The 27762-nt window shown below is 37.0% G+C and overlaps 4 protein-coding genes across 7 annotated transcripts; 1 reads left to right on the top strand and 3 right to left on the bottom strand.

Moving 5' to 3' along the window:
* The first annotated feature begins 4 nt into the window (after positions 1 to 4).
* LOC145906494 (multicopper oxidase mco-like) lies at positions 5 to 6857 on the top strand. 2 transcript variants are annotated; one of them, XM_082993922.1, is made up of 16 exons: positions 5 to 82; positions 253 to 357; positions 944 to 1304; positions 1687 to 1871; positions 2135 to 2236; positions 2345 to 2476; positions 2674 to 2867; positions 3253 to 3405; positions 3544 to 3748; positions 4090 to 4340; positions 4544 to 4640; positions 4984 to 5119; positions 5411 to 5565; positions 5714 to 5819; positions 6203 to 6290; positions 6370 to 6857. In XM_082993922.1, the coding sequence occupies exons 3-16, from the start codon at positions 1196 to 1198 to the stop codon at positions 6425 to 6427; spliced, it is 1971 nt and encodes a 656-aa protein (XP_082850048.1). In that variant the 5' UTR covers positions 5 to 82; positions 253 to 357; positions 944 to 1195; the 3' UTR covers positions 6428 to 6857. The 2 variants fall into 2 exon arrangements, with proteins under 2 accessions (XP_082850048.1, XP_082850049.1); XM_082993923.1 differs by lacking the exons at positions 5 to 82; positions 944 to 1304 and having other exon boundaries at positions 238 to 357.
* Positions 6858 to 7283: 426 nt separating this feature from the next.
* On the bottom strand, positions 7284 to 11174 carry LOC145907399 (uncharacterized). Its single transcript, XM_082994816.1, has 9 exons — positions 11149 to 11174; positions 10584 to 10712; positions 10258 to 10402; positions 9766 to 9894; positions 9321 to 9382; positions 8953 to 9083; positions 8404 to 8520; positions 7789 to 7924; positions 7284 to 7485 (listed from the first exon to the last, which is right to left on the bottom strand). Exons 1-9 carry the CDS (start codon positions 11172 to 11174, stop codon positions 7284 to 7286), a joined length of 1077 nt encoding a protein of 358 aa, XP_082850942.1.
* Positions 11175 to 14455: 3281 nt separating this feature from the next.
* Positions 14456 to 17193, bottom strand: LOC145906626 (universal stress protein Sll1388-like). Its single transcript, XM_082994079.1, has 4 exons — positions 16981 to 17193; positions 15897 to 15986; positions 15478 to 15584; positions 14456 to 14734 (listed from the first exon to the last, which is right to left on the bottom strand). Exons 1-4 carry the CDS (start codon positions 17033 to 17035, stop codon positions 14534 to 14536), a joined length of 453 nt encoding a protein of 150 aa, XP_082850205.1. The 5' UTR covers positions 17036 to 17193; the 3' UTR covers positions 14456 to 14533.
* A 1299-nt stretch (positions 17194 to 18492) lies between these two features.
* On the bottom strand, positions 18493 to 27202 carry LOC145905308 (cytochrome P450 3A11-like). Of its 3 annotated transcripts, none has more exons than XM_082992471.1 (15): positions 26410 to 27202; positions 25832 to 25943; positions 25723 to 25772; positions 25380 to 25476; positions 25050 to 25129; positions 24810 to 24944; positions 24336 to 24402; positions 24188 to 24278; positions 20750 to 20871; positions 20527 to 20596; positions 20176 to 20336; positions 20013 to 20101; positions 19421 to 19558; positions 19100 to 19256; positions 18493 to 18933 (listed from the first exon to the last, which is right to left on the bottom strand). In XM_082992471.1, exons 1-15 carry the CDS (start codon positions 26478 to 26480, stop codon positions 18844 to 18846), a joined length of 1530 nt encoding a protein of 509 aa, XP_082848597.1. In that variant the 5' UTR covers positions 26481 to 27202; the 3' UTR covers positions 18493 to 18843. The 3 variants fall into 3 exon arrangements, with proteins under 3 accessions (XP_082848597.1, XP_082848596.1, XP_082848595.1); XM_082992470.1 differs by lacking the exon at positions 20750 to 20871 and adding an exon at positions 23644 to 23768 and having other exon boundaries at positions 26410 to 27200; XM_082992469.1 differs by lacking the exons at positions 18493 to 18933; positions 19100 to 19256; positions 19421 to 19558; ... (2 more) ...; positions 20527 to 20596; positions 20750 to 20871 and adding exons at positions 20927 to 21893; positions 22046 to 22202; positions 22368 to 22505; ... (2 more) ...; positions 23431 to 23500; positions 23644 to 23768 and having other exon boundaries at positions 26410 to 27190.
* Positions 27203 to 27762: the final 560 nt, after the last annotated feature.

Consider the following 27762-nt stretch of genomic DNA (forward strand, 5'->3'; position numbering starts at 1 on the left):
TGCTCAGGAATATTCAACTGAAAGATTCATAAAACCCCATGGGTTTAACAGGAATTTCCCAAACAATATTATTAATACATAGGTAATATTGGGAGTCAATAATAATAATAATTTAATTTTTAATGTTCTTGGGTTCACGATCTGAGTAACCCTGCCTTGTGATTTCTTTTAGCATAATTTGTATGCACACAGATACAGGCACCTTCCTTATTGAAGGTAAGTTGCAACATCTTCAACACAAACTGCATCTAGGTTTTAAGTCAGGATGGCTAATCTAAGCAAGATGGCCGCCGGTCACGAGTCACAACAACGTAATCAAAACCCGCCAAGCAAGATATTATGCGCTGTTACAAGCAGGTTAGTAGCTTCAAATATTTGCCAACCTTACGTTTTATTGGAGTGTAACAGGTTACCGCATAGAAGTACGATGAAGGCTGAAATCCATATATGGCAGTTAGCAACGTTTGTGTTTACTCAAGGGCAATAGTACGTAATGTAATGTTTGATCTGCGTTGAGCGTTCAACAATATGAAATTGATAAAAACACGACACCGCACGTCACTCCCGCAATAACATAAAGTAAAGTTTTACGCCTAAAAAGTTATAATTACTTGCTGTGGAAATACAATGACGTCATAAAAGTAATAAGATAGGTTGTTAATACGGTGATTCCCCTGTTTTGTAAATGATTAAAGTCGTTTATGTTTTCCACATTTTTTTACAGCAACATGTAATTTAATCCAATACGGTCAGATAGGCAAATATTTTAACGCAGAAACAGTTATTTTTGGCGTAAAAAAGGCTGCCTGCTTATTTTTTAGTTAATTTTGATTCTAACCCTGCCTATAAGTATTTATTAATATTTCCTCTTGACAAAGTTGCAAAAAACTCGTCCTGCAAAGAATATTTTACAACGGTATGAAAATATTTTATTTTGATCAAGGATTTTTCATCTCCGAACCATCAGAAAAACGTCCCTGTGCATCCATGCGTATCCAAAACGTCGGACAGATCGTCGAGATTCCTGGTTGCAAACCAAGCGTATTTTCGTTTTCGGGAATTTTTTTCCACAAACCTAAATTAGTAAACGTGACCGAAACCACGATTCAGACATTTTTTGGGGGGCCTGGGCTTTGCCAGTGTAATTAACAGGGCACAGAGTATTTTTGTTCAACAAACAGATATTTTGAACATAATGTTGAAAATGACAAAGATTGCTTTCGAATTTGCGAATTTGTTTCTTGTCGCTCTGAGTTTGCAGCTTTTCGTCAAGATTTCCGCAACAACTGTTTGTTGCTTTACGGGTGAGTCAAAGTTGAAACTACGCATTGGGGCCATATTTTAGACCAACCTGAGCCGAGAAACTGTGAAGTGCAATTATTACTTCGGACTACAGTTCACAGTTCTGATAGGATGTTCCATGAAACAATTTATTTTAAACATTGCATTGCAGAAATTAAGCATAAGTAAACGTTACAGAATAACAAGAAAGCCGTAAACTGTACAAAAAGTAGCTTTGCTTGGGCGTTTCAATAAAAAATAAACATTTTTTCGCTTCCATGTAACTACACTGCTAGGTCGTATTCAACTTAATTGTTTTGGTTTTCTATTGTAATCGTATCGGCATTCGCAGAATGAGTTCAGCTTTATTCTTAAATTGATACTTGACCAAATGTGCATGCATAGGAGGGCAACTACTCCGACAGCCGAGCTCGATGCAGTCTTCGAGTAACAAATGGCGCGTGACGCTTCAAGCTGTGAGAGGTGAACTCACGGTCGATTGGTTGTCGGTGGAACGACGAACTTTCAACAAATTAATCCCTGCCCCAACTATTTGGGTGAAACAAGGAGACCGTCTCGAAATTTTACTGGTTGGTGTGACAAGGTTACGGCAACCTCATAAATTGTGGAAGGGGCGCAACATAATTTCATAAGCATAAGTTAAACTGGAAGAGGAAGGCTTGATTTAATCGGCTACTACAGTAGCTACGTTCAGACTGGCGCTGTAAATATTTGACATGTTGAGTTAACCACAAATTCACTGCATAACCACAGCATGCAAACCAAAGTTGCACTGTTTTATCACAAGTTGTATCCAGAGACTGTTTTGTAAATCCCTGCTTTAATATTACAGGAAAACCACTTGGACGACGCTGACAAAGGTGGGAAGATGAACGAACACAGATTTCCGGACAGTACCAACCTACATTTGCACGGAATGCACATTGACTCGAAGGTGGGGCAGAGTATTTGTATCTTTCTTCATTACTTGGGTAGAAAACCGGAGTAGAACCCGTATTTTATGACGGCAGTTTCACGTTCAAGCTTGTTTATTAATTCAAAGGTTCCCGGTGATAACGTCTTAATACGCATCAAACCCGGTCATAGCTACTTGTACTCATATAAGATTGAAGACGACCAGCCTGTAGGGACTTACTGGTACCATCCACATCTGCATGGTTCAACCATTATACAGGTACCGGTATTGCACTAACTTTTCAACGGTAATACATTATTAGCAAACAGATACACAGAAACTAGAAAAAACAGAATCAAAATTTTAATCGTTTTGCTTAAGTCCAGGCAACCGTTTTTGTCTATTTGTAAAAAGTTTCATAAACTTCGGTGTTATACGTATTCGATATTATCGTTAACTTAACATATTCTTTTCAGGCTAACAGTGGTATGGCCGGTATGCTGATAGTGCAAGACAGTGAAGAGAACACAAGCGACCAATTGAAATCTGTTACGTGTCCTTTTAACTGCGAGCACGACGTCCAGTTGATTTTCCAGCCAACATTACTTTACCAGAACTTGAACGATCCTTTTGTGAAGATACAAAATCTCTACAACGACACAGTCCGCGGGTAAGGTGGTTTTGCTGTTGTAGGATTAATTCATTAATATGTTAACAGTGTTGGACAATTTTAGCGTTCCAAAATGTTAGGTTGTAACGTAAGAACACACACATACCTTGTTCTCGCTGTTGGACAAGGCGAATCTCATGTTTGGATGTTTTTGTGAGAGCAGGCGTTCCTAAATTGCGAGTCGTTTTTAGGGCTTTTGTTTTCACAACAAACTGCATGAATTTTCAGCTATTGCACTAACAAAACAAAAAACAAATTATCGTATTACGCTAGCCAATTCGTCTCTAAAAACATTCCTTTAAATAACTCTGAAAAAAGTCAAAATATGTTGTGTGTGTCGTTTCTTAGGAATGAGTCATTTTATTTTCAAGACCCACGTTTTTAGAGTTAGATCCAGGCGACCGGATTGTCCGGATCTCAAACCACATCAGAGTTTCGAAGATTGGTTGGAAGCCAGAAGTGGGTTAAACCACTTTACCACCAACGGCCAACTCAACCCTCTTCTCACGATTTCAGCGGGACAGACCAAGAGATTAAGGTTGTTCAGAAAAAGTTAAAACCATTGTAATGCCCAGAACCCTAATTGAAGTGGTTGCCATTGAAAAACTTCCATTTTTCAATCGTAACCAAAACTCTGTGTTTTCAACCCACAAAGTAACAGATCTTCGTTCCGTAGGATGGTGAACGCTGGAGGCAGCGCGGTTCTGGAATTGGAAATGGTCAACAGCGCCACAGGAGAGACCGACTGTGAGTGCCTGGAAATTGCTTTGGATGGAGTCTATCTCGACCAACCACGGGTTCCAAGACAGGGGAAAACCCTCATAGTGCCAGGCGGAAGGACTGATTGGTTGGTTCAATGTAAAGTCCCTGGGACGCATGAGGTTAGTTTTTATCACTGAGTGTGGTTGTTTGTCTCTAAACCTGTTATGAGTAATACGTTGGAGATGTAACCAAGGCGCACATTTGTTGCAATTCATTTCCCTTATGTCAGCCTGTTAATGAATTTTTCGCCATTGTAAACAACTCATATACCAACAAACATTTCTGGCCAAGGTATAACGCTTATAGATGTACACTGTCGCTTAAATGGAGAAACACGAAGGTCGTTAGTTCAAACCTCACCGGGAGCGATATTGATTCTCTTTTCGACTTTGAGTCCACGTGTAGCAATTCACCCCAAAGTCGTTTGAACAGCAAATTTTTTTAAATTCCTTTCTCACAGATAAGGTCAAGAGCTCTAGAAGCAAACACGGGATCGCTTGGAAACAAAACTCGAAGGATTAACGCTACTTTACTAACGATTATCGTTGAGGGATCGGCTCAGAATGGGAGTATCGGCGATGTTCCTTTGCCAACCAGACCTTATTATGTCAACTTCGAGACGAGAAATGACCTTGAAACCAGTTTCAGTATCGAGATTGGTCCTCAAATGACCTTGAATAGGGAATACTTTGCGGGAGAACATTATTTCAGGTAGGTTGGGATTGTTGCATATTGTTTTTTATGCTTAGATATTTTGATAATATTCAGTGTGTTAGCTTTGGCATTCCTATTGAAAGTATTGAAGTTTTCGCACCAAAGAGTTTTCTATTTCTGGCCATTGTTGGTCGCTTTTAATTGGTTTGCAGTTAAGTGCAATGAACACAGTTGTATTTTTTTGTATAATTATGTTCCAGACATCTCGTAAACGTCAACGAACACGTACAGTGGAATTTCCTCAACACAGATGCGAAAGATGGTCATCCAATCCACATCCACGTTAACCACTTTAAGGTTGGGTTGATTTAATAGTCGACAGTTGATGTTTTTTCAATCACACAAATATTTTAAATTCGTTTTTATTTATACTGGGTTGTTTGTGAAACGTCCCTGGAACCACAGAAATGATTTGAAAGTAACACAATGCTGCAGAGTTGGCTGTAATATTTTTTCTTGGATCAATTGGCCCTAATTATATAAGAACCGATAACGCTTTTATTAAGAAGCGTAAAAGTTTTTTCATGTTAATAAATAGCTGTAGAGCATTCTGAACTGTTTTCCGTTTTAGTTACCAAACTAAATTACACCAAGAACTTATATTACAAAGTTTGTTTTCACTGTGGTTCATGCTGTTAAGGTTGTTAAATACGAACCGTACATTGGACCGATCGGTCAACTTATTGAAAGCGACCAACGACGGAAACCATGGCTTCTTTTCTCTCAAAATACGACACTGAAAAACCGAGTTTGTCATCATCAACACCAAGCGTTTGGTAAATTCCCCTTATGTCAACAAGTGATAATTCTGGCCAAAGCTTTAATTTTCTTGAGGTAACGTTAAATAATTCGAACCAAGCACTTTCTGCTTAAGAATCCCAATGGAATATCTGTGTTTCCAGGATTACTATTTCTTTGACCACACCGGGGTTTGAACCCAGGATATCCTGGGCTCGAATCCCAATCAGGTGTTTTTCGTTATATATGGGTCGGGCGTCTAATTAATATATCGCCCGCCCAAATTGACATGAGTATTTATTTTTATTTTTATGAGTATTGTGACATAGACAAGAAGCACAGCAATGTAGCGCCATCTAACGACACATTAATTTCTTACCGACACCACGAGTTGTGGGACAAGAATTTGGAAGGAACAATCGGATATTCACTACACGGTGACTACAGGGATACACTTATGGTACCTCCGCTATCTAATATCACGGTAAGCTCGAACATTAGATTAATTATTGTCTTAAAATTTGTAAACATGCTTGGATATTATAGCGTCGACTTTAAGCATTTTCTCAAAAGGAAGAAACCAACGACATTTCTCTGGTGCTTTTTAATTACCAACATATATTTTGTTATAGATCCAATTCATCGTTCACAAGTTTACTGACATAGTGGTCGTGCATTGTCACTTCCTCCGCCACGAGGACCAGGGGATGATGATGTTAGTGGACATCATCGATCCAGGTACAAATATCTCTATCTCTAGTTTTACATCACACTAAAATCATAAAATGTTGACTATGACATATATAGATGACGTCACGCCGTTAATGTTGGCGCCCAGTTATGACTGGTATGTTATTTACTCCATAAAGATTGGTATTGTCGCATGTTTTAAGTGACGTCACTGAAACATGTTGTCACGTCGTATTAAGATGGTCAGGTAAAGTGACATAATAGCAGTATGGTCAAATAATGTGACGTCATATCAAGATGGTCAAATAATAAGACGTCATAGCAACATTGGTCATCTGGTTCATATAACTGAGCTGAACAACAAATATTTTCACTCACACGTCTGTCATAATTGACAGAAATCTCCCGACCTCCTGTATTTCTGTTTTCAGATCAAGGTGAAAAGACAGCGGTGAACCCGAAGTCTGGGAACGCGCTTCCGGGTCAGTGCAACACATCAACATCCCAACACAATGACAGGTATTCCATCAGTACAGTTTTCCGGCGATCTAGTCGTTTGACCACAAAACCATCCTTTTGTTTTATGTTACGATGGCAGGTATTGGATCCTCACACTGCTTGCATTCTTCCTTCTTGCCCAAGAACTTCGTGTCTAATATACGACCACAAGGTGTCCCCAAAGTGCTACTTTCTGTTGCGCGTTGAACGTCACAGAGTCTATTTGAACGTTTGTATCTTTCCATCTGTTTAATACAACATTGTACTGACAACATTATGTGGCGTGAGAAGCAACCTTGTATTCTTGGTCTAAACCCAGACTGAAAAGCACTCCCAATGGGTTCCATTGACTCTGAGACCAGTCCAAGTCATTGAATCATGACATCAACATACAGCGTTACACTAATATATTTTGTTGAACAATTTACAATTGCATTTTTTTTCGCGGAGAGTATTTTACTGAAACCTGTATTTGTTGTTAAACTGGTCTTGAGCATTATTTTCTGGTTTCGTGGCCAAACAGGTTGCTTTGACCCAGACAATATAACTGGTAACCGGAAATCGTAAAATGACGAAAGCCATTTTATTACAACCGACGTTAATCGTTATTTTTGGTTTATGAATCTAGAACTGCCACAGAGAAAGTGGTGATGAAGAAACATGTTGCAGGTGTAGAAAACTGTGGTAGGGGGTTGTCACAATGCACAATGTTAGTAGTTGACAGAACAAATTTACCTGTTACGCAAAATCAAGAAGGAACAGACGTTTATGTCACCAAAATGTTTTGTATTATTTTAGTGTAGATATTTTACTCACATGCCCGCCTTTAACTTGGCCAAATATTTTTCGGTAAAAAAGCGACAGATTAAATGAAAGTTGATTTTATTCAAATATAAATAACGTCAAATCGGTGAATACTTCATATATATTTGATCGATTTTTGTAACAAAAATAAGTCGCAATAATTCAGTATCCTAAATCTAACCAGCTCAATAACAGTCAATAAAACAGAAATTATTTGATTAGTTTATTGTTTCGTTGGATCCCGGTGACAATTGTCTCGCGGTCCGTTAACGGCTTATTGTTTTGTGTTAACTGGTTAACTCGACGGCTGCTGTATGAAATCTGAATATCTGGGTCGACGGGCAACCGATCGGCGCATCCACATGTATAGCAACATATGAGCAGTGTGCGTCGGGTTTCTTTGAAAAGATCTCTGCAAATAAACAGTGATATGTCTCTTATTATGATTCAAACACAGCTTAGATGTTGGAAGAAAGGTGCATGTAATTAAATCATGTTATTTTGCATGACAACCTAACCGGCAAATGAACAACTATTGAAACGTTTAAGAAATATTGGAAATGAAATGTTGGCATATAAGGCACCCAAATAAACGCAAAGTTATATGGCCCAGTATATTGTTTACAGGTTGTACAGTTTGTTGCTGTACAACAACGTTGAGGTAGAAGGAATACAAGCACTTGGCCTTGGCAACAAGGAAGATGATAATACGTACCTACACCCGATGTTGTAAAACACAGGGTTCAAGCATTCACTGACTCTCAAGCAGAAGTACTGGATAACAGCGAAAGCCCAGTTTGCCATTTGGATTTTTACTACCTTCGGTCTCTCTATGATCCGCAATATGAAAACTGTAAAAAAAACGTTTGATATTGTTTGTGAAAAAAACATCGATATGTTTAATTTACTAAAACGTTTCGGCAAGAACCTGTGCCATCATCAGTTGCAATCAGTTGTAATTTAATAGTCTGTTCTTCTGGCACATTAAAACGTAACGTTTATTCACCGACGTTTCGCCTGTTATCCAACAACCATTACCTTGAGGAAGCCTTGTTGGATAACAGGCGAAACGTCGGTGAATAAAGTTACGGTTTTTATTTTGCCAGAAAAACAGACTACTAAATTGCAATATGCCTGGCAGCAACAGAAACATTATATTTGTGAAATCAATTTTCAAGTTCGTCATTGTTAGTAAAAATCATTGAGAAACCATTCAGTTCATCCAGTTGACAATTCGTGCGACGATAGAAATATTATTCTGTACCAGAGGGCGTCGCAAAAATTTTTCAGGCAGTTTGAGAAATCCTGTTCTATACGATATTGTACTGACCAGCCCTAGGAATGTAACCCATCAAGAAAGATCCGACGATGAGTAGAAGTTGAATCACGTGACGAGTCTCCCGGCATCTTTTCCTCCGTTCTGCATCGCTGATTTCCTTTCTCATGCCTGAATTAACACAGAAGTGGTGACGTAGAGAATACACCACGTGGTTATCACCCCACCTCATGCCGTTTTATTCATGATGTTAAATCCACTTTACGTTTATAACTCATAAAGTTGGTATTGCAGTCGTAACCATATCGCGATATTCAAATTCTCAGACCTCATTTTATCACTCCACAGTTTATTACCGTTTTGTCCACAGGCGGCATATTTTAGTGCATTGTGGATTTTCATGGAAAGGACTGAAACATTCGCTGCAATGAGTTTCACGTCAGTTGTGTGGACAGATCGAGATACGTATCTCGCTATCGGTGAGATTTGAACCCACGATCCTTGGTACAAGTCTCCTTATTCTAACGACCAAGTTTTCAGGCAACAATTGAATAGTTTCAAGTGAATTTTATGAATATGAAGACTTGCTGTGATTGGTCATACCTCTAAAACTCTTTCTACGATTTCTTTGCTTGTAGATGAGAATCGCAGTAGCGACGCTCAATAAAGTCATGAGCACGGACAGGGAAATGTAAATAACGCTGTAGACCAACATCCTGTGGCTTCGAAGATTCCTGTGAAGCACGTCTTAGAATGATTTATTTTGTACCAGGCCTATTTCAGGCATTAATATTAAATGAGCTTGTGCCGTATGTCGGGCGCTTGCATGTAAGACTGCTTTAGACACATTGTTGCAAATATAACGCATATAATGTAACACATGTGAAAACAAATAGTATGCTGTTATAATTTGTATATTTGTTCTGGAGACTCATATGTATTTAAAGTCGCAAATGTTGGACAACTTATACCTGAAAAACACGAGGACAAATCCACAGACGAATGTGATGGTCCAGGACGAAACGATAAAAACCTGGAAAATCACAAGTCAGATTTATTCCAAACGTTTCCTGGCCATCTTGCTGTCACGGAAATCTTTTCTATAATCAGCAAGTGCGCGGAACCCCCTACTATTAAAATATACGCGAAGTTTTAATAAGAAAGTTTCTTTGCTTATTCGTGTGATCATTACACGGGCTGCAAATGCGTTTGTCATGACCTTGGTTAAAAATTGGAGCGCGGACAGACTTTCACCCAGAATGTTAAAAAATATAAGTGTGGTCACTACTCAAAATATGTGTAAAATATACGTAAAGTTTCAGCGAGAAAGCTTCTTCTTTTGCTCATCCACGAAACCTTCATACAGACCACCTGAGGACAACAATTAATCACAATGGTGGTTGCTTATTAACTTACCCTTGTTCTAGTGATGGTAAATTTAGGAAACAAGCTCGGTCGTTTGATAGAAACGAACCTCATCGCGGCGAACCCAGTAATGTGGACTGCTGTGTTGAACGTCATCCAATTTGTTATTCTCCATCCAATCTTTTCACGAAGTAAATAATAAATAACATATTATGAAAGTGTAACAGTGTTTGTCTTTGAACTTAAGTTAAACATATGGCAACGTACGCAAATAACGGAAATCCTTAAGGAAGTTTTACTAGGTGAAGAAGTTTGATTTAATTATTGTGCATGCTTTTTTGTTGTTCGGTTTCAGCTTTAAACGTAAATTATTGTAAACAGATTTGTTCATAAATTGTGGTGCAAACACTCTTTGTCCACTTTATACTGGCATGGACCATTGACCCCGTGTCAATAATACCATATCTAAAGTAATGGTTGCAACTATAGTGAACTTGTATTTTAGAGAATAATACCACATATAAAGTAATGGTTGTAACGTACACTACAGGCCTTGTGCGTTGCTTTGACGTCCAACCACGGGTCTTCGCATGAATCCCAGGTGAAACAATAGAGACGTACGAAGCTTATAATGGACGACATGAGATCGGAACAACACAAACTAATGATCATCGTATTGAAAACAGATCTGCAAATATATAGGCAGAGTGAAAAGTTCCCATCAGCTGTAGTTCTCAAACCATTTTACACTTTCGTCCCGGTTAAGTTTCAAACAACGTTTACAGTCCGGTGATTTGGTAAAAATGAATTGTAATGAAATCACTGCAAGAATTGGTGACGTAAACGCAATCATAAGATGACGCCATTACTTGAGTTTCCTTGATCTTGTGATGACGATAATAGTGATGACGTTTCCGATTATCCCGATAATCGCAAGTAACCCGAGAAAAAAGGCCACAATAACCATGGAAGTGACGCTGTCCGGTGCTCCATAACTCCTGGACAATGTAAACAATAAGGAAGTTATTCGCTGACTGCGGAGTGCTGGGAAATCGGCAGTAATTTGCCACAAACAGAGTGCAGAACCCTTAAACCGATGGTTTAGCTATTGGACAAGTTAAATGAGATCGTAAGGTAATAATAATTCTTGTAAGAATACAAAAGAGATTAAAGAGACTGGCTCATACTGTTGAACACATTGACATGTTTTACTTATTAAAAACGTTTCGGCAAGAACTTATGCCATCATCAGTTGAAATGACACGGTAAGTTGTCCATTCTTGAAATCTCTTTTGACAAAGGCTATAATCAAGCTTCAAAAAGTGTTACATTTTGCTATGCGACTCTTGCGTTTCTAAAACACTTTCTTTGAGTTGCAAATTTCAATTCGATGCAAGTGCAAAAAGCTCGATTACAAACGCCAGTTTAACTCACCTGTGTCTCAAGGTAATGTTACACATCTTCAACTTCTTCGAAAATTCTTATTACAGAAAAGTGACCGGTTGGCGGGATCTTGGATAGATTCGACAGCTCGCTTGCAGCCACAAGCAAATGTTGATTAATTATTTAAAGCCGGTTTTAGCTGAGCCAGACAGGAGTGGTTTTACCTGTAATATAGACTTCAAAATTTGATTTGACTTAAAAACCTTTTAAAGTTGTCTTCAATATGAGCTTAAGGTTTACATCCACACAGGAGTTCTGCGCATAAACTCAGAATCTCGACTGGGTAACGAACAGTTTTTTGGGTTAATCGCTCGCTTGATGTCAATCGTAGTGAACGACGCGCGAGGCCCTTTTGCACCCAAGTCAAGGTTTAATTGTTTTGTTGCACTTCAAAAAAACTCTGCGCCCTCTGAAACCTATTCGCCCCAGACCGAAGTCTATTTCATCTAATTGACGCTGGCTCCTGTCAATCATATCCAAAAAACGCACTTTCTAGCATTTAATTAAACTTTATAAGTTGTAAATAAAAACCGACCAAAGGAACAATGCTGACATGACTTTCACGTGAGGAAAGCCTGAAACCAACCTTCAACCCAAACAATCTCATCTTAACTTTAAACTTCTTGTCTAAACAACTGCTTTTTTCCTTCGATCGCGACATAATTCCATTCGAACAAGCACCAAGCTTACTCTTCCCTAAAAATGCATATGGTCGACAAGTGCTATGTTACTGAGCCGAACATTCCTATGAGTTGACGCGGAAAGCGTTTGTTACCAAATGTTTGTACGAAATAAGCCTCGTGGCTGGACGAATTTGACAGGAACTTCCACAGAGTAGCACACATATATGGAGCTGTCACAACTGACATACCCAGCAACGTTTTCCTAACGTATAGAAACTCATAAAAAAAGTGTTTCGTTGGAAGTTCGGGACTTTCGAGATCAAGCAAACAAACAGTTGAATATTTTCACAATCGCACCGAAGATCACAAGATAAACGTTACTTCCTACTCAACATTCCCACGACGCACATTTAAATGCGTTTTGAAAGCCGTACGTCAATCTCAAAGAAATTCTATATGCCTGAAATACTATTTATTCTGCATCCCTGAAAGGAAATATGACTTCCTTCCCGAACTAGTCTGGTTATGACTGGCAATAATAATCATTTCTTCGAAATTTGGCCTTTTGCGAGGTAAGAGCCTCACTAACCTTTAAATAAACCAAGAAAAAAAATGTATGTACCATGACCACAAGTTGTTAAGGACCAACTTTATGTTCGGCGACCACAGTGGTAGAGCTGCGTTTAGTTTGGCGTATTTACAAGTATGTTGATACAGCTGTTTGTCCGTATAACTGTGGGTCAGTCTCAATACATTAAAGATTCAAAAACTATAATTGAAGCTTTCAGTATCAATTTCCGATGCAAACCTAAATCAAATACTCTTCGGTTGACACCGTGATCGCCTTCAGACGATCCTGGCTATAAAACCTTGCCACGAACAACATGCGTGGTTTGGAAGAATAACGAAAGGTTATTGTTTTTTATTTATAATTTTTGTTTCAGGCTGGGTGTTTAAAACGAATTCACCGCCACGTAAACTCACATTTAACCTGTCTCCGTGTACTGATATGCCAACCCACGTCACTTTGGTGGTTTCAACTGCGGGGTTGGCTGGGAAGACAAACGTGATAGCGGAAGCAACAAAAAGAACTTTCTCCGTTAAAACACAAGCTGCAGACAGATGGCCACTGTTTCGACCTGAAAGGTCTTATCAGTGCAGCTGTTGTGACTTTCAGACGACTTTGCTGACCTAACGACAAAGCAAAGACTTCTGAAAGTCACACCAGCTGCACTGATGAGACCTTTTAGGTCGAAACAGTGGCCATCTATCTGCAGCTTATACACAATTCATATTATTGGCTCCATTTTACTTGTTCTGCAAAATGTAATGTAAAAGGTGAAAAATGATTTTGACTGATCTCCACCCTCGTTTACTCTCTGCGATGATATCGATCGTGCGTTGAAACCATATAGTGATAACCTTGTTTACAAATTGCAAAATGCGTTGCGGTTTTGAAATGTGGTTATTCTGTTCGTTTATAACAAGCGCCCAGCATAACCACCAAACGCCTGCCATGTATTTCGAATTCCGTTAATTGAAAACGCGTTGACGAGAATACGAACCCTGGTTTGGAATTAACGCGTGATTCGGCTTGCAGGTTGTCAAGGCAACTTCCTGGCCTGTCCGTCACCTAAATTCACTGATTTTGACATAAAAGTTTGCGGAATTATCCCAACATCGGCCTTACAGGAATTCGAATTGTTTTTCTGCTGGGATAATTGGCAATCAATACCAGTAGCTTCTTTTATTTTGTGACTGGATATTTAATGTGTTTATAAATAACCAATGGAGCAAATACTATTTGTTTTGCATACTTCAATCAACAGGTCACATATTTATCACGGCTGTACGTTCAACTGCGGAGAGGAGATTAAAATTCCAGAGGCTTGTGATAAGTAGATTAAACACAGATCTACAGGAAGTGTTGCAGTCAAGTTGCAGACTACGTGAATAATTCACAAACCTTTTTACAGAGCAATCTGAAGTTCTTATCTATGGAATTATACAAGAGCCAAGCCTCGGTATTTGAAAAGCGTGACAACGGATCCATCTGTAATATCGTAATATAACCTTAACCAACGAGCAAACGCAGCCAATACAACATCGTAGCAACCCACGCAGGCTTGGGGTCATCACGTTAATGAGGTAAAGTGGTAGTGCCCAAAATATCGCAGCTAATAAACGGTTAATTACCTTTGATTAGAACTTATACCTTCGTGTAACCTGTTTTAGAGCGACTTTGATTGCATGAACCTGCCCAGGAAATATAGAGATAAAATTGTCTTGATTGTAACCCGATTACCGAAAGGTGAAATAAAATGCCACGCAAACTTATAGAAATTTGCATCGCTGGAAATCAGGTACATCTGGTACGCCGGCAATTGAAGGAATTGTCAACAGTGGTGGTGATACGATTCGTTGAGTATTACTATAGGTATTAAACAACAGCGACGAACCAAAACCTCAATGAATATTACGGCTTCTTCGCTTCTATATTTTTTCCTTTCATTGTGTATTTTCGAGTGAGAATTTATTGATATTTCCATTCAAATAATAATTTATTGAAACCTCCAAATAATACGCGCGTAGAAAAAGTTTGCGAATCACTGTTTTTTGACCCAATGTTCATGTTTTTTGGATAACAATATAAAACGATACAATGGTCACGGGACTTAATTAACACTGTGCAGAGATGGCCAGGCAAATAATTAAGGAAGCACTTCCACAACGTCCATATAATGTGGTGTCAGCTACTTCTTATGACACACCAGAACTGGAACCTTAGAATGATGGACGATATAATCGCTCACAGAACCCAAAACTGTTCGACGGATAGCTCCTTGACCACGCGTTCCTATGACAACCATGCTGACGTCAGCTTCTTTGATTATATCAACCAGTGCCTCGCCGGGGTTCCCCTGTCTTACTTCAAACTTGAAGTCGCACGAGGCCTAGAAAATTTAATGTTGGTTCATATTACGTAAGAGTTCGTTACATAAGATAAGAGTATATGCACCAACATTGCACTTGACTTGCCCAAATAAATCAGTGGTTTTCAAACCTTTTCGCGTTTTGAAAGATTTACAGCACTTGCGACCAATTGTAAATCGATCGGGACGATTTGTTCCAATATTTACAGTTTCCATTGCAAAAAAAAACATTTTTTGTTTAAATCGTTACGCGACGTCCTTGGAAACTTTAAACGAGTACGGTTACTGTTTTGAATAATGAGTGGACTTGTCACGATTGAAGGTTTTTTTAAATGCATGAATTAAAGGCCAGAAATATAGCCGAAAAGTAGGCCACATTACCAAGGCCGTTAACATTTGTATGTGAACCCAAAATAAACCATTTACAATAACCAGTGCGTGCTTTTGAACATCTTGTTATCAGACATAGGTCTGTGTACGGACAAGAACTCTATACACATGTTGTATACCTCCGTAAGCATACGTACAATTTCGATGTTTATGGAGGTACAAACTTCATAAAAGGTGTATGTATAACTCAATTCAAAACTCTTTCCTGATAAAGGTCGATTGGATAGCAACAGAAACGTCGTTTTTACAATAGAAATACCCAAATTTTTGAAAAAACGACGGTATTCATGGGCCCTTTGCGACATTTAAGGGTTCCCTAGACTCGTGTGGATCCTGGTGTCTGCACCGACTGCACTCCTTCTCGTAGGGCTTACCTGTCTGAACATTGCTTTCTTTTCATATCTCTCCCTGAGTTCTCCCACCTTCTTGTGACACGCTTTGAATCTCGCTTGGTATTCCTCGTATGGAAACACAGCTTCCTCTGCAAGTGTGACAAAACTTTGAATCACATTTGATCTATCGGACAGTGTTCATAATTCGCAGTTTTTCATCACAAACATGTGCCAAACCTTAACGTGTTTGATTAGACTTAAAAACATAAAAAATATTTATTTATACGCTTGTAGGTAACTGCATGCAAACCGATCAGTAATAATCATGGCATGTCGGAATGCTTCAAATAGCACGTGGGTTTAAAAAAGTTATGAAAACTAATCTTGCACCACGGCATCATATAGCAGCTTGCACAGGAAACGATTCGCAATCAAAATTATGATCGTCTATTACCACTCACCGTAACACACAAATGATGGAAGTTGTGGGTGATCCCCGATGTGGGCCAAGATTACCTGGTTACCAGTTTTGTGGAGACTGTCAAAGTACCCTAGGTGTGCAAACAAATATGGTTTTATAGACAAAATGCATTAGTACTCAAAATATTTTGATAAGAGTAGGCTATACTGATGATGCCGTATAGGTACAATACATATTTTCTGTAAACCAGTATTTTAGATGCTTGTGCAATAATCTAGGGTCAGTCCTGGTAATCACGATGAAGATATATGCTTTATGTAAACATTTCTATACTCAAATTAAGGTTGCCCACAATGTCTTGTTTGTGTTCGACTTTTGTACTGATGGGACTTCCATCCGTTTGCTTGCAAGCTCGTGATATGGATATGCTACGTGACCAATGTCCAGTGTACTACGTGTACACTGCTGGTAATTGGGTTAACGCTGGATATGATTAAGTGGACAAACAAGTTGTAAATATCTGTGCACAGTACGATTTTGGATGATGCGGTATTGTTTGTTGAACAAACAATGCGGCTACGTGAGCAAACAATTCACATTGTACGTTTGTTTGTTTGATCATAATATAGCTGACGTCAAATGCAGGACTTTGCTGTTTGCATGCGGTTCGTTATCCACGTTTTAAATTCATTGGTGTTATTCTAAATCAAAGAGGCTGTTAAACAACTATTCGGCAAATTATCTTTACGTTACAATAATAAATTACACTTTCAAGATAGTCTCGGAGATTTGGCATCTGCACTTTTTTGATCATTAAATAAAGCATCTTTCTGATTTGTTTTTTTTTGTGCTGTTGTTGGTGCCAGGCATGTTGCAATTTACAATAGAACTGATCTTCGGGCATATACGTTAACGTAGTTTATCTTTGCGACGTTTCTTTTGCCAAACAACGAGACTTCTTCAGGGTTTAACATCGCTATAGTTTTTGTTTTTGCAAAGTAGGTCTAACATCCCGCAAGGCAAAAACACTCTATACTTCTGCTACCTATTTTCACCCCAATCAAATCTCATATATATATATAAAACACTGAATCAAAAATATTTTAATGAAATGCACAACTTACAGTCAAAGGCCTTTTCGGCGTAGTTGCTTTCGTCGATTGCAATAAGTACCTTCATGCTGCTTTCCTGTGGTTGAGAATGAAGGCATGTTAATGGGAGCCGTTTTTTTAAGCACTGTCGACTAGTTGATTATTAACCAGCCCATGTTACGCCTTGTACGGTAGTTATAACATATTTATGTCCGTCTGCCGCACCGTGTATATTAACAGTGTAAAGGTTTTGATATCTTACTGATGATTTTAATCAAGCATCATGTTTAGGGAACATGGTTTTTTGAACTAAGTTCATATACACAGGTATAACTATAAGATCTACAATATCCGGATTTAGGTGTTTGAATCTGCATTAGCAAAGAATGTAAAAAATGAAAGTCCGATGATACAGTTTGCTATGTCATGTGCGTTGAAATTTCTTATTTCTGTTTATTAGTACGACGTAATTGGCCCCTTTGTGATGCAACAACACACAACACGAACTTATGGGCAAGTTCATTGGATAAAAGCTTTGGTGGCTTACAGCGATCTTGCTAGCTTAATAACCAAGCAAGATCTCCACTTTGTAGTGACTACACAGGGTCAAGTAAGTAGATGATTGAAATGTATACCGAGACAGTGCCACCTTGTGGTAAGAATGAATTAACTCCGCCGTTATATCGTATTTTCGCCAATCGTTTTTCTATTGCGAAGCAATATTTATGATAATAAGCAAAGTGGAGCCAAAATAATATGTGTAGATTCTCGCCGCCATTGTTTTGTTTACGGGTGCTGGGAGCACAGTCATTATAGTTACGTAATAATGTTTGTTGGTCAGTACAATACCATTGTCTTGATGTGAAGGCGGGCTTTCTTTTCGTTAGTTAGTTGTTGTGTTTGGTGGTGTTACATGTGCTCTGATTAACCTTCTGCTTTTATAGATTGAATTTTGAATAAGGTGGCATTTAACATAGTTAATGCTCATTTGAATTGTAAATCAAAGAAGTTAAGGCTTGCTTTACGCCACAGTTCGGTGAGTTTTGTTGGTTAGTCATGTTGGATTATTGTGTTGCAGAAAACCGCGTTATTTTTAGTGACGCGCGTATTTGACTCTAGAAATAAACTGTACGAGCATTGGGAGTTTAGCAAGCGCTATTTAACTTTTATTTTGCCTTGCAAATATCTGTGCTACTTGTACCATCTGTCAAATGAAATTCAATCTTGTGAGAAAAAGAGTTCTAGTCTAGAATAAGTTAGAAATTCAAATACCGTGTGCTCGTAAGCAAGAATTGGTTGGCACAAAATCTTCAGAAAAAGGCGGGGAACCACCCATCATGAATAGAATGCACAACATTTTTCATGATAAACCTCTTGCGCCACACAGCGGGCACAAAAAAATTCAGCCAACAACACAAAGTTTTTAGGCAAAAAAACTTCCTATAGGACTTCACAAAAAATATTCATCACTAAATTATTTTTACGAATATAAATAACCAATCGTAACTTTAAATCTTCTTGTTACAAAAGATTTCACAAAGGATCTGAAACGTACAAAATTTGTGTGCAGTTCTATTATCAGAAACAAACGATTCACAAACGTTGAAACAAGAATGGAATGGAACATTAAAAAATCACGTCAAATCATAATTATCTGCAGCTATAACCTGCTATCAAAAAATGTCACAAAATCAGGTAGATTTTAAAATATGATGAACACTAATTAGTAACAAATACACAAACAATTAAAAAAATTCAATCTCTAAAAACACAATCAAGTTATAATTTAAAAAGACTGCTTTATATACCTCCCACAAAATTAAAAATACAGCTACTGTACCACAATTCATGTTTACCCACACACAAGAAAAAACCAACCAGCTTTCACAATAGATTTTACTCTTCAGGTTCTAGAGGTGTGATTCTGAGGGGAATCGCGACTTTTGGTTGAACACTTGCTTTGAATGTAATATCAATTGGAGGTTTCTGAAAAAAAATATTAACACAGTTAAATAACACAAAAAATATCAACACAAGTTAAACTAAAGACTCTTAGAGTCTCATTTTTTAAAAGCAATTGAAGACATGATGGTTTTTTATTTCAATTTTGGTTGGATAAAATCATGGTTTCAAATTTTTCACACAAATTTACCGGTGTATCAGAACAAACATCAAGTTCATAAGCAAGCAGTATTTTTCCAAGTGCCATTTTCATTTCCATCAACGCAAATCTCATTCCAATGCAGTTCCTTGGACCAGCTCCGAATGGTTGGAACACCATTGGGTCAATTTTATTCATATCTTCCATTCTGTTAAATCACAAAATATTTTAAGCAAATACAAAAAAGTTGTATAAGCACCAGAGCCAATGCAGCTGACTAGACAAAAATGTTGTTTCAAAAAGTCCATTTTTAATGTGGTTTATATGGCAATTTTACACAGTTTAAACCAAAAATATCACTAATGAACCAACCTGTCTGGTTTAAAAACCAGTGGTTCATCCCAATATTCTTCATCTCTTGTCATTCCATAACTGGGAATATCAACATGGACGCCAGCAGGAATTGTCACTCCATTAATGGCAATCTCCTTCTCACAGTAACGGGAGTTCCTTCACAAACAATTGTAAATGCAAGGTCAGCAAAAACAACATTTTTGTTAAATCAGTTTTTTCAACAAAGTGTGTTGCGAAATGTGGGTCTATGTGAAATATATTACCGACACCAAATAAATATCATTTTCACATTAATGGAATCTTCTGGTACAAAGTGCATCATTTTGCCAAATAAAATTTTAACTATATGTTAATTTCAGTACATTTTAGCCTAAATTTTACCAAATAACCAGGCTGTTAAAAATATTTTTTTCTCTAATGATGTGCAAGTTCAGGTTAAGAACCACTTAAACTAAACCTACTTTTCATCAAATTAAAGTCAAAGTACATTATGTTGGCTTGGCAATTTCAGAAACAGCTTAAGTTGTATTGTCACAAATGTACTCAAGCTAGCCCCAGGCAAAGTTTTGGCTGAAAGTCAAATAATCTTAAGTTCTGATAATTAGCCTACCTGACAATAGCTGGGTAGATTCTAAGAGTTTCATGGATGCATTGAGTCAAGAACTTCAGTTCCAATAGGGCTTCATAAGTCAAACCACCCTAAATATAATTTGGTTAAACAGGTTGAAGTGAGTTTTTCAGTGTTGCTTTTAACATCAAAGATCAAAGCTTACATGATTTTCAACAGCTTGTTGTATTTCTGCCCTTGCTTTGTCCTGCTCATCTTTGTAGCTGGCAAGATTATAAGCAACAAACATCATGGTGTTACCGGTCGTCTCAAAGCCGGCGAGAATCATCAGAATGCTGTTGCCCACTATTTCATTTCTTGTCAAACCTAAAAAAATGAAATAATGCATGGTTTTGAAAATTGTTACATATATCCTGAAATGTATGTTGAACCAACTTCACAAGTACATTACTGAGATGCTGATCAATTAAAACAATGGTTTTTATCATAAAACTTCAAATAAAAACTAAAGTATTTCATATAATAATAAAAAAGACGTATTTTTTAGACCAAATACCTTTAACAGCTTTCTTTGCTTCAGCATCAGGAATTTTGGCATTTAACATCAAACGCATTAGATCAACTCTCTGTAACAAAGTTTAAATTAAAATATCTGATTTAGTGAACAGTTTGCAGCAGCAATGTAAAATTTACTATGAAATCAACAGGACATACACTTTTCTTAAAAATCTGTTTTAAAGTCGATAAACATAATGTTTTAAACCGAATACAATACTTACTGCTTTGTCATCGTCCTTTTTTATTACTTGATCTACAAGTCCAGCAAAATATTTAACTGAGTCTTTTGGAAATATCATTACTCCACAATATTCAGCTAATTTTTCCAGTGATGGGAACATGACTGCCCCTTTGTGATGCAACAACACACAACACGAACTTATGGGCAAGTTCATTGGATAAAAGCTTTGGTGGCTTACAGCGATCTTGCTAGCTTAATAACCAAGCAAGACCTCCACTTTGTAGTGACTACACAGGGTCAAGTAAGTAGGTGATTGAAATGTATACCGAGACATTGCCATTCTATGTTAGAATAAATTAACTCCGCCGTTATATCGTATGTAGGACAAACAAAAGTAATATTTTTAATATTTAACTTTTATTTTTGCCTCACAAGTTATAGTCTAGAATAGCGCAGTAATATTTCATGCAATGGCATGATTGGCAGGATTTTAGTCTAGAATAAGTTAGAAATTCAAATACCATGTGCTCGTAAGCAACAATTGGCTCGTAAGATAAACCTCTTGCGCCACACAGCGGGCACAAAAAAATGCAGCCCACAACACAAAGTTTTCAGGCAAAAAAACTTCCTATAGGACTTCACAAAAAATATATTCATTACTAAATAATTTTTACGAATATAAATAACCAATTGTAACTTTGAATCTTATTGCTTTCATAGATTTCACAAAGGATCTGAAACGTACAATATTTTTATGCAGTTCTATCATCAGAAACAAACGATTCAGAAACGTTGAAACAAAAGCGAGAACAACAATGGAATGGAACATTAAAAAAATCACGTCAAATCCCAATTATCTGCAGCTTTAACTTGCTGTTAAAATATCACAAAATCAGGTAGATTTTAAAACATGATGAACACTAATTAGTAACAAACACACGAACAATTAAAAAATTTACACTAAAAATACAATTAAGATACAATTTTAGAAAACTGCTTTATAAACTTCCTACAAAATTGAAAATACAGCTACTGTACCACAATTCATGTTTACCCATACACAAGAAAAAAGCAACCAGCTTTCACAGTAGTTTTTACTCTTCAGGTTGTAGAGGTGTGATTCTGAGGGGAATCGGCACTTTTGGTTGAACACTTGCTTTGAATGTTATATCAATTGGAGGTTTCTGGATGAAAATATTAACACAGTTAAATAACACAGATAACAAAAATATTAAACTAAAGGCTCATTTTTTGAAAGCAATTGAAGACATGATGGGTTTTTACTTGAATTTTGGTTGGATAACATCATGGTTTCAAATTTTTCACAGAAATTTACCGGTGTATCAGAACAAACATCAAGTTCATAAGCAAGCAGAATCTTTGCAAGTGCCATTTTCATTTCCATTAGCGCAAATCTCATTCCAATGCAGTTCCTCGGACCAGCTCCGAATGGTTGGAACACCATTGGGTCAATTTTATTCATATCTTCCATTCTGTTAAATCACAAAATATTTGAAGCAAATACAAAAAAGTTGTATAAGCACCAGAGCCAATGCAGCTGACTAGACAAAAAAACTAGTTTCAAAAAGTCCATTTTTAATGTGGTTTATATGGCAATTTTACACAGTTTAAACCAAAAATATCACTAATGAACCAACCTGTCTGGTTTAAAAACCAGTGGTTCATCCCAATATTCTTCATCCCTTCCCATGCCATAACTTGGAATATCAACATGGACGCCGGCAGGAATTGTCACTCCATTGATGGTGATCTCCTTCTCACAGTAACGGGAGTTCCTTTACAAACAATTGTAAATGCAAGGTCAGCAAAAACAACATTTTTGTTAAATAAGTTTTTTCAACAAAGTGTGTTGCGAAATGTGGGTCTATGTGAAATATATTACCGACACAAAATAAATATCATTTTCACATTAATGGAATCTTCTGGTATAAAGTGCATCATTTTGCCCAATGAAATTTTAACTATATGTTAATTTCAGTACATTTTAGCCTAAATTTTACCAAATAACCAGGCTGTTAAAAATAAATTTTTCTCTAATGATGTGCAAGTTCAGGTTAAGAACTACTTAAACTAAACCTACTTTTCATCAAATTAAAGTCAAAGTACATTATGTTGGCTTGGCAATTTCAGAAACAGCTTAAGTTGTATTGTCACAAATGTACTCAAGCTAGCTCCAGGCAAAGTTTTGGCTGAAAGTAAAATAATCTTAAGTTCTGATAATTAGCCTACCTGATAATAGCTGGGTAGATTCTCAGAGTTTCATGGATGCATTGAGTCAAGAACTTCAGTTCCAATAGGGCTTCATATGTCAAACCACCCTAAATATAATTTGGTTAAACAGGTTGAAGTGAGTTTTTCAGTGTTGCTATTAACGTCAAAGATCAAAGCTTACATGATTTTCAACAGCTTGTTGTATTTCTGCCCTTGCTTTGTCCTGCTCATCTTTGTAGCTGGCAAGATTATAAGCAACAAACATCATGGTGTTACCGGTCGTCTCAAAGCCGGCGAGAATCATCAGAATGCTGTTGCCCACTATTTCATTTCTTGTCAAACCTAAAAAAATGCAATAATGCATGGTTTTGAAAATTACATTACTGAGATGTTGATCAATTAAAACAATGGTTTTTATCATAAAACTTCAAATAAAAACTAAAGTATTTCATATAATAATAAAAAAGATGTATTTTTTAGACCAAATACCTTTAACAGCTTTCTTTGCTTCAGCATCAGGAATTTTGGCATTTAACATTAAACGCATTAGATCAACTCTCTGTAACAAAGTTTAAATTAAAATATCTGATTTAGTAAACAGTTTGCAGCAGGAATGCAAAATTTACTATGAAATCAACAGGCCATACACTTCCTTAAAAACAGTCCACAAACATAGTGTTTTAAACCGAACACAATACTTACTGCTTTGTCATCGTCCTTCTTTTTTATTACTTGATCTACAAGTCCAGCAAAATATTTAACTGAGTCTTTTGGAAATATCATTACTCCACAATATTCAGCCAATTTTTCCAGTGATGGGAACATGACTGCAAAGAGATTTAAATTTACTAAAATTTGCTCTTTTATTTTCTGCAACAAAAAATGGAAGACAATACTTGAAAATTTGGTAGCTAAAATTTCTTGTAAATGACGTTTCATGTTACTTTTAATGTGTTGCAAACATACTGGAATGACACAAAAAGTAAAATGAGTCAATAATGATCCATTGGTCAGCTCATTAGCTGCAGGCAGTGCACACTGTTAAGAGGAATCAGTGCAACTTGTTACAAAGGACAGATTTTACATATTTTAACGTCAAAATCGAAACATGATAGGAATTGAAACAGTGAGCACAGTCTCCAGGTCACTTTAAATTACATAAAGTTTTAAAAAATCTGTGTTATGTATATGTTGAGTGAAACCAATAAATTTGCACACTTACTACAGCTAAAATAATTCAACTTACAAACGAAAGAAAACAAAAGTTTTCCAGCGAACCGAACATCAAAAAGCTTGCGTCCCATCTTTAACATCTGTGAGTTTTCATTGTTTTCATCCTATTAACACAATTTCAGTTATATTGTTAGTTTTTCTAGAAAGAATTTCAATGTCACCTGTGTGTGCACGTCAACATTAAAGGCAGACGAACATATGACATCCAGGGACAACTTTCCAAGAAAACTAAACACAAGTAACTTTATGTTGCACGTTCATGCTAGCTTATTTTGGTAATACATAAACAGATGCAAAACATGGGGATATCCCAAAACAAAAAAGATTTGGATTCAGAAGAAACTGATTATTTATTGTTGTCATAAATTGTCAAATGGGTTGTAAAAGAAATTTATTCCACAACAAACAACTGTTGATATGTTTGCTCATTCAACATAACTCCACTTCAGTATCTCATATGGACTTCACTATATATTCAGACTTAGTCCAGACACCCCGTGTCAAACACACTCTATTGTACACCCAAGCTAAACAGGTCAAGAGGAGATGTTTGGATGTGGGCAACTAGGTTTCATCCCAGTTGTTATCAGATGTTTTCAAGTCAAATTTCTAGAGTTACAACTACAGTTTTTTACTCTTTCGGGAAAACTTTCCCATCATTTTCCTTGGAATTTTTCTCAAGGTTTTTAACCATTTTGTCAGTGCATCTTTCCACAATTCCGATCATTTCCTTGAGTTTTGCGGTTGAAAATACCGGCGACAACGTATTCCTGCAAATGTTTTAGCGGAATTGTAGAATAGTTTTTCATTTATACAGAACTTTTACGTGAATTTTACTGGTTGATTACATGCAAGAATTAATGAGACAGAATTACCTTAAACGCTTCCAGTGGTCTCCTTGTGCTGATGTCAATGATGTGTTCATTTCTTTTCCTCCCATTCGACTGAAAGATCTCTGGAATAAGAGAAATAATGGGAACATAACTGATTACTGTTGAGCGATTTTATTGCCTGTGGTAAGTGGATTAATTTTAGCGTAAGTTGGCAAAAAATACTGGAGCGAAAACACTATGCTCTATTTTGTAACTCAATTTGATTAATTTTCATCTAGGAAAGCATAAAAATGACAAGAATGCACAAAGAAATACTTCTATATAACAAGACAAAGTATGCAGAAATAATACAATACATTGCACATAATTTACCTGACGATCCCGAAAAATCTGACTCTCTTTGATTTGAATTTGCTTCAAAATTACAGGGTCACTGATGGCAATTCTTGGAGTTAAACCAATATAGGATCTGCAAGTTTTAGACTGAAAATCAGTATGCAACTTATGGAAGTATTGTATATACCAGATTGGAAAGTTGGTAATTTGCAGTAAGGGTTTTTTTAGGGAACATTAATTGCTGGAATTGTCAGAGTGTTTTTCGCATGTTAATTTTAGAGCTTTCTGTGTGGACCATTAATAAATTTTCACAAATCCTCAATGGACCATATTTTTTTATACCAATCTGGTATCTAAACAGTGTACACTAAACACTTACCCATAAACATAGCCGAATTTTTCTTTACGTTCCAGGTCCTTTTTGAAAAACTGTTGGCGCAAAGGAATAAGTTAGCAATGGAAGATAAACAAAGTTTTCAGTATTTTACCGAGTCAGGATCTTCTCTCATTTCATTGAGATTTCCAAGCTTAAGAATGCTTGGTGGATTATGGGGAATTCCCAATTTCCTTAACAACTGAAATCTTTGGTGCACATAATATCTGAAAAATTATTGATGAAAAATTGAAAAAGTTGCACAAGATGCAACAAATACTACACAGCATTTTATTCATTTGTTCTGTGCATACTTAATAATAAAAAGATGCAAAGAAAGGGTTTCTATGATGTAACTCTAACAGGAGATATAAAATTATGTACCCAAAGCACTAAACACTGGTGAAAGTGCCATTTAACTAAATTTTAAGGTAATGTTAGTGCATGTTATTTTACTGCTGAGTTGCAACTTATAAAAGTTAATCATTATAAAGAGGTTAGCTCATACACTGTAGTGCAAACACTTCTTAGTACACTTTATAATCACATGGGCTATTGGCCAATAAAAATTTGTTAACAGTTCCAACCCGCAAGTCGCAAAGTGTGTCCACTACTTTTCTGGAGTAATTGTACATATGCAATGCAATAGGCAAAATGGTAAAATATATATTTTTTACTTTTTAAACCACTAACCTCAAAGTCAACACAGCAGTGATTAGCAAAGCCCAAGTTTCCCAAGACAGAATATCCAGTGGTCCATACATTTCTTCGGTTCAGAAGCAATTTCAATAAGGTCTGAGGACTTGATTGGACCGGCGGTCTTTTATGGACGGTCAAACATTCCGGGCTCGGTAACTTTTTTGTTTACGTCATACGTCACATCTCGTGACGGACATGGTCACGTGACGCGATATGAACGATTCCAACTGGACGTTTCGTGCAGTAAAATGTTGCCAGACGTAATTCAAAACCAACGGAAAGGACTCTACACTTGGGCTGATAATGCATAAATAAGAAAAACTTGCAAAATATCTTGTTCTGGTCAAAACATAGATTTGGTTTGGTTTCGAATGCACGTGATCGCCAAGTTTGAGAAAAACAACATTCTGTATCTCTTCCAGGATTGCGAAAATGATGTGGACAGCCTTACAAATACACAGGGAGCGTAGCCGGGTTTGAATCCTAACTGTATATGGCCCAGACGGTTTCGAGTGTACGTCATCAGTGACATCACGCAACAACGCTGATGCAACTGCTTGGAAATGATGATGCAATCGTTGCGTCACTATTACGCCATCGCAACCTTTCGGGTGGCTTAAAGCTGATTTGTTGACCAACAAGAATTGTGAAATCATAAGAAGTTAATCAGTTTATGACACTGACACTATACGATAGATTTTGTGCGCAAATAACAAGATACAACTTCATTAGAAAACATTAGAAATGTGTACGTGACCAAACCAACTCCAGTACCATGATCTAAGAGAAACGTGACTTCCTACAACATGAAATTACTGAACGGAAAGCAAAACACTCGTCACTTCTTCCACGGTGGCTGCAAAACTTCCAACGAGACAAACAAGGTCATGTGATTCGTCATGGGTGAACAAATGTTTGGCGCGAAGCTTGAAAGTTTACCAACTACGTAACAAATAAATAAGTACAGTAAATAAGTTGTCTGACGTAATGGTACTATATAAACAGTTACCATGATTTTTTTCTTACATAAAGGATTCTAGTTTACGGTAGGACAATCACACACTATGGTACTTGCTTTTTCTTTGTTGTGAGTTTTATTGAAAAGCATAAAATTTGCGATGAAACAAAAGTACAAAAAACATTAAAATTATTTCAAATAAATATTCTTACACAAATTGTGGCTTGTTGTGTTTGAGATTGACGTGATCCCCATCATCTCCGACTTACTTCACCAGCACGATTGGACTGTCCTCGGGACGTTTAAGGTCTGTCGATATGAATCAAAGGAAACGTTCCGAGAACCGAGTTGGCGATTGCCGGGTGGCCACTCTCAGTCACATGCAACCT

Source organism: Ascidia mentula, chromosome 6, assembly GCF_947561715.1.
Source record: "Ascidia mentula chromosome 6, kaAscMent1.1, whole genome shotgun sequence".
In the NCBI taxonomy this organism is placed as follows: Eukaryota; Metazoa; Chordata; class Ascidiacea; order Phlebobranchia; family Ascidiidae; genus Ascidia; species Ascidia mentula.